The 6172-nt window shown below is 44.8% G+C and overlaps 1 protein-coding gene across 1 annotated transcript; it reads right to left on the bottom strand.

The window, feature by feature from the left end:
- Positions 1 to 3742: 3742 nt before the first annotated feature.
- On the bottom strand, positions 3743 to 5948 carry LOC125012022. Its single transcript, XM_047591616.1, has 4 exons — positions 5779 to 5948; positions 5167 to 5643; positions 4284 to 4926; positions 3743 to 4151 (listed from the first exon to the last, which is right to left on the bottom strand). Exons 1-3 carry the CDS (start codon positions 5946 to 5948, stop codon positions 4308 to 4310), a joined length of 1266 nt encoding a protein of 421 aa, XP_047447572.1. The 3' UTR covers positions 3743 to 4151; positions 4284 to 4307.
- Between the last annotated feature and the right edge of the window lie 224 nt (positions 5949 to 6172).

The following is a 6172-nucleotide window of genomic DNA, read 5'->3' as shown; positions in this document are numbered from 1 at the left end:
GACACTGAACCGGTGTCCGGAGGCATAGGGACGTCTGCCGGGGGGACGTCTGCAGGGGGGACGTCTGGAACGTCAGGGACGTCTGGGACATCAGGGACGTCTGGGACGTCGGGTAACCGGCTCTGGTCTGGCTCAGGTGTCACTTCTGAAGTATCTGGAACGACTCTTTAGAGAAGAAGAAGAAGTATGAAGTTTATTTCGAACATGAAGACAAAAAATATATAACACAAAATAAGACAAAATATTTCAGCATCAGATATATTGTAAACCGACACGTGTATTCAGTTTACAGCTACCAAATAGTATCGCTTTTGCCTTCCTTAGATTTAAATATAACGACTGTAAATCATATTTGTGTCGTCCACAAACAATACAAAATGTACAAAATGAAAAACTTTGTCGTACTCGTTGCAGTCTCCAGATCTCCTGGACTCCACGTCTTCTTGCTCTCCTTCGGGGAGTCTTGGTGTGGAAGTGACCACGCTGAGGTTCAGGTGGAGACGTTGGTGTTGGTGCAACAGTCTCCTCTTTTCCCGGCACAGCATTTTAACGGCGCGACCGACCATTCTCTCGACCAGATTGAGGAACGCGGTGCCGTACTGCGTGTACGGTTTGGGGTGAGTGCTGGCGAAGAGCATGGACGTCACACATGCTGCTGCCGCCGCTCGGATCAGGATGCTCCTGAAGGAGGCCAGGACCTCACGAAACACCTCGTCCGGAACCACCAGAGTTTGGGGGAACATTTGAGGTAGTGCCCCCAAACAAGAAGACAAGTTCTCCCAGGGTTTAACTGCTCTCCTCCTCTCCTCGTCTTCTGCTAGCGTCGATGGAGTAATGGGCATCAGGTCCATTAACTCCATAACCAGCTCCGCTAGCAGGTACCTAGATAGATACATAGATACTTTATTCATCTCAAACTGGGAAATTTCCAAGGCACTCAACACCATACAAACATCACCATAAGTGAAGTACCTGGTCTTGTCGTCTGGGTTTCCCGTGAGCAGAAAGGCCCACTGCTTGGGTTCCAGGATCCCGAAATAGTAATCCACAACGTGGTGGATCACGTCCACTGTCGGTGGAGGAGTCTCCTCTTCCAGTGGACTCTTGGTTTGGTGCATGGCGGTGGATGTCTGCGATGCCATCACTCAAACTTGCGATTTGGTTTTGAAAAAGTTTTCTCAGAAGAAAGGCTTGTAGTCTTGTCAATGCAATGAATACGAACTGAAGGTGAAACAATTCCGTGGGCTGTTTATACCCTCCGGAATGCTCAGGTGCCACAGGACTGTGACATCATCAGGGGGCTCACTAATGGACTGTGACATCATCAGTGAGGGACTAACGGAATGTGACATCATCAGCGAGGGCCGGGAGGACTTCACTCCATTCTGTCCTGAGATTTGTCTATAAAACAAAATAAATAAATGAATATTTCACTTTTAGTCATCAAGGCTTTGCTGCCTTGAAGCTTCCCCTCAACATGATGCTCCCACCACTGTGCTGATTTTCAGATATCTGATAAACAATACAAAAAAACACTAAAAATACTGGTCACAACTTTGAAAATATGACGGTTCTTTCATTTCGGTCCTCCCTAGGATCAGTTTACTTGTCACAGGAGGTGCTGTTCTGCCTGAGACAAGAGAGCGAAGGTCTGTGAAAACACCCCTGATAGTGATGATGACCATGGTGCTGTCTGCTTCTTGATTTTTGATGATTGCTGCTACTTTATAACCATCGCAGCGCCACGCACAGACCCCACAAATGAGGAGTTTTGCAATCGATCAGTTCTATCGAAACTACGTTTTTTTGGCTAGCAGATAAATCTATTAATTATTTTTTGAGTAGTTCGTTGATTCTTTGGTTATCTTATTAATAAATTCATGCATTCATTCATCATCTGTAACCATTTATCCCCTAGAGCAGGGCTGCCCACACTTTTTGGCCTTTTTGGGCATTAAGGTAACACGAGCTATGGACATATTGGGCCCCCCAGCTCCAGAGGCTGGCAGGGGGCTGGAGCCCATCCTGGATACACCATGGACAGGCCGTCAGTCTGTCATGTGGCTAACACAGAAAACTAAAAAATTAACCCTCATCAAGAAACGGTCAAAAAGTTAACCTAGCTTTACAAGCATGTCCGTTTAGAACCTTTTATTGAAAAGTTTTGCCGTAAGAACATCTCAAAATCCAGTGTTTTCAAAATGAGCTTCATCAAAGTGTCGCTTTTATGAATAAGATCCTGTTGAACCAGACTTTACTTCACTGACCTGTACTGGTTCTAATTGGAAACACAGCTGTGGTATTTGCCAGAAAACGTTAATCTTACTTACTTATCAGAACTCTACACTCACTTGCCACTTTATTAGGCACACCTGTTCAATTGCTTGTTAATGTAAATAGCTAATCAGTCAATCACATGGCTGTGGGAAGGTGTTAACTTGCACATTCAGGTTAGCACTTGAAATTAAAGGGAACTATAATTACATGTAGTTTTCATGAGATTAATGTGGGTGTCAATAATTCTTCAGTCAATCAATTCTTCTAAACTTTTTAAAATGTAATTTCACTCGTATGCCACTGCTGTTGTTTACGTAGCAATGCAGTCTGGGTAATGACGTCAGATGTTCTCTCTGGTCATAGTTATGACTCTACAGTGAGAAATGTAGCATCTATGAGGAGGAAAACACAAGTAATAATCAAAAAGATTATTATCGTGGCGGTCCTCAGTGTAGATTAAAAATATGCAGAGGATCCAGGACCCCAAAGAGGTTGAGAACCACTGATCCACTGAAAATATGTTTTGCAGTAGATCTACTGTAAACAATCAGCAATCAGTGGAGGGGGATTTGAAACATTTGTATTACAGGACACAGGAGGTGAAGGTTCAAGTCCCGTTCAGGACAGAACATGATTTTTTTCCATAGTGCTGCGCTGTTGGTTGTCTTACATTCACTTTTATTGCCCTCAATACATTTGAGAAGTTGAACATTTTCTTACGTTTGAGTCTCGTCATTAAGGAACATTAATGGTGGATCCAGACCAGTTGAGAACCACTGATGAAGAAAAGTTTAGTGCACCTGTAATTGATGTAACTGTGTGTATTGTTGGTGATGATTCTTTTGCTGCTATGTTAACTGTTTAATCGGTCTTATGTATTTGTTAACCCACCCTACAAATTTCACCACCAAGCTACCAAAGACTCATCTTTGGAGTCTTATATCCTTATTAGTACCTCTGAGAGAGACACTGTTGTGTTTGGATCTGGAGTTTCCAGCTTTTTGTTTGTGTGTTTGTTTTTTACTCTTTAGAGTTTTTAATAAACTTAAATAAAATATTATTCACTTTCACAGGAGCCCCATAATCTCCTGCATTCTGGGCCCAACCTCCAGCTGGACAGTCAACACAGCATTATTAGACTGCACCTGTGCAGGAGCTGCTAACAGCATGAAACTTTGAAAATTAAATACATGTAAAAATATATAATTATATAATTGATGCCCAAGGGGAAATAAAATTCCTGTGATTTGACCTGTTCATTTAAATATTTAAATATATATGTAGTTTTAACGTTAAATGAAACAATATATTTTTTTAATTGTATAAGTAATCGTGTCATATGCTTTATAGAGTATGTACTGTATATATATTGTTTTAAACATTCATTATATTATTTTAGTATGGAGTTTTATTTAACTTGTCAACATAAAGATGCAAACAGATTTTCTTTTTTTTTTTTTTTTAATTTGCTAAAAGGTAGCAGGTGAAGAGATGTCGGCTGCAGCAGCACAGGTGATGCAGGGAGTGGATCCCTGGCCCTCTAGGTGTCAGGTGGTACTGGTGTCCATCGACATGACGACACGAGCTCAAATCCTGACCCATTCGTAGGCGTCCTCCTGCCCCACTGGTCTCCGACTACCGGTTTCCAGCAGAGGAAAAGTTAAACCCACAAACAGGTCAGGAACAGGAGGTGTCCCCACGTTCAGACGACCCCCTCCTCCACTGCTCTCTGACTGGCAGCAACTAGCGGAAGGGGAGGTTTCCCCAGATGGAAGTCACCAGCCCCTCCACTGTTCTCTTACTAGCAGCAATCAGTGGAGGGGAAGGGGAAGGGAAGCAGGTAACCTCCTGCTTGAGCTCGGCGGTGGATTCGTCTAGAAGGATGAGATCAGATAAGATTTAAGTTAGGGTGCAAGAAACAGAATAAGGTAAAACAATAGAAACGATAGATAGATACTTGCAGAAATTAAATATATAACAGTAAATATGTACAAAAAAATATTTACCGATCATGATGTGGATGTTGCGCTTTAGGACACCAGTACTGTGGGGCCGGCTGTACGTCTGAACGCTCTGCTTATCGCTGTGAGGATCTTCCTGATGGTGCCAGGTTCCTCTGTTTGTCTCTTCACGTGCTTTTCAAATGAGGACGCGATGACGTCGTCGGTCGGTGGATGTCCTGAGACAAGACGATTCCACAGGTGCGGTTTGGAGCAGCGGAGTGTTTTACAAGTGTCCTTGTAAACGGCCTTGTCCAGGTTCTTCAGGTCGTCAGGGTTCATTTGAAGACCTTTGCTCTCCACTTGGTCCCAGATCCTGATGAATAGCCGCTGGTGGACGGCTTGGGGTGGATCTGTAGCGGAGGACGGGGTCGCCGTGGACTTTCGAAGGGCCCGTGAAACGAGCTTCTCCGTCACGCTGCTCACAAAGGCTTTTTCCTTTGCTCTCGGGTCATGTGCAGGTTTGTCCTCAGAGGCAAAGGTGGACACTGAACCGGTGTCCGGAGGCACAGCGACGTCTGCCAGGGGGACGTCTGCAGGGGGGACGTCTGGAACGTCAGGGACGTCTGGGACATCAGGGACGTCTGGGACGTCGGGTGCCCGGCTCTGGTCTGGCTCAGGTGTCACCTCTGAAGTATCTGGAACGACTCTTTAGAGAAGAAGAAGAAGTATGAAGTTTATTTCGAACATGAAGACAAAAAATATATAACACAAAATAAGACAAAATATTTCAGCATCAGATATATTGTAAACTGATATGTATATTCAGTTTACAGCTACCAAATAGTATCGCTTTTGCCTTCCTTAGATTTAAATATAACGACTGTAAATCATATTTGTGTCGTCCACAAACAATACAAAATGTACAAAATGAAAAACTTTGTCGTACTTGTTGCAGTCTTCAGATCTCCTGGACTCCACATCTTCTTGCTCTCCTTCGGGGAGTCTTGGTGTGGAAGTGACCACGCTGAGGTTCAGGTGGAGACGCTGGTGTTGGTGCAACAGTCTCCTCTTTTCCCGGCACAGCATCTTAACGGCGCGACCGACCATTCTCTCGACCAGATTGAGGAACGCGGTGCCGTACTGCGCGTACGGTTTGGGGTGAGTGCTGGCGAAGAGCATGGACGTCACACATGCTGCTGCCGCCGCTCGGATCAGGATGCTCCTGAAGGAGGCCAGGACCTCGCGAAACACCTCGTCCGGAACCACCAGAGTTTGGGGGAACGTTTGAGGTAGTGCCCCCAAACTAGAAGACAAGTTCTCCCAGGGTTTAACTGCTCTCCTCCTCTCCTCCTCCTCTGCCAGCGTCGATGGAGTAATGGGCATCAGGTCCATTAACTCCATAACCAGCTCCGCCAGCAGGTACCTAGATAGATACATAGATACTTTATTCATCCCAAACTGGGAAATTTCCAAGACACTCAACACCATACATACGATATAACAGGAAAACACGATGTACTATATACACAATATTTACAAGAATTTTAGAAATAAGTACCTGGTCTTGTTGTCTGGGTTTCCCGTGAGCAGAAAGGCCCACTGCTTGGGTTCCAGGATCCCGAAATAGTAATCCACGACGTGGTGGATCACGTCCACTGTCGGTGGAGGAGTCTCCTCTTCCAGTGGACTCTTGGTTTGGTGCATGGCGGTGGATGTCTGCGATGCCATCACTCAAACTTGCGATTTGGTTTTGAAAAAGTTTTCTCAGAAGAAAGGCTTGTAGTCTTGTCAATGCAATGAATACGAACTGAAGGTGAAACAATTCCGTGGGCTGTTTATACCCTCCGGAATGCTCAGGTGCCACAGGACTGTGACATCATCAGGGGGGCTCACTAATGGACTGTGACATCATCAGTGAGGGACTAACGGAATGTGACATCATCAGCGAGGGC

The sequence above is a fragment of the Mugil cephalus genome, chromosome 8 (genome assembly GCF_022458985.1).
Source record: "Mugil cephalus isolate CIBA_MC_2020 chromosome 8, CIBA_Mcephalus_1.1, whole genome shotgun sequence".
In the NCBI taxonomy this organism is placed as follows: domain Eukaryota; kingdom Metazoa; phylum Chordata; class Actinopteri; order Mugiliformes; family Mugilidae; genus Mugil; species Mugil cephalus.
The sequence above is the reverse complement of the archived record's forward strand: the minus strand, read 5'-3'. Positions and strand labels throughout refer to the sequence as shown.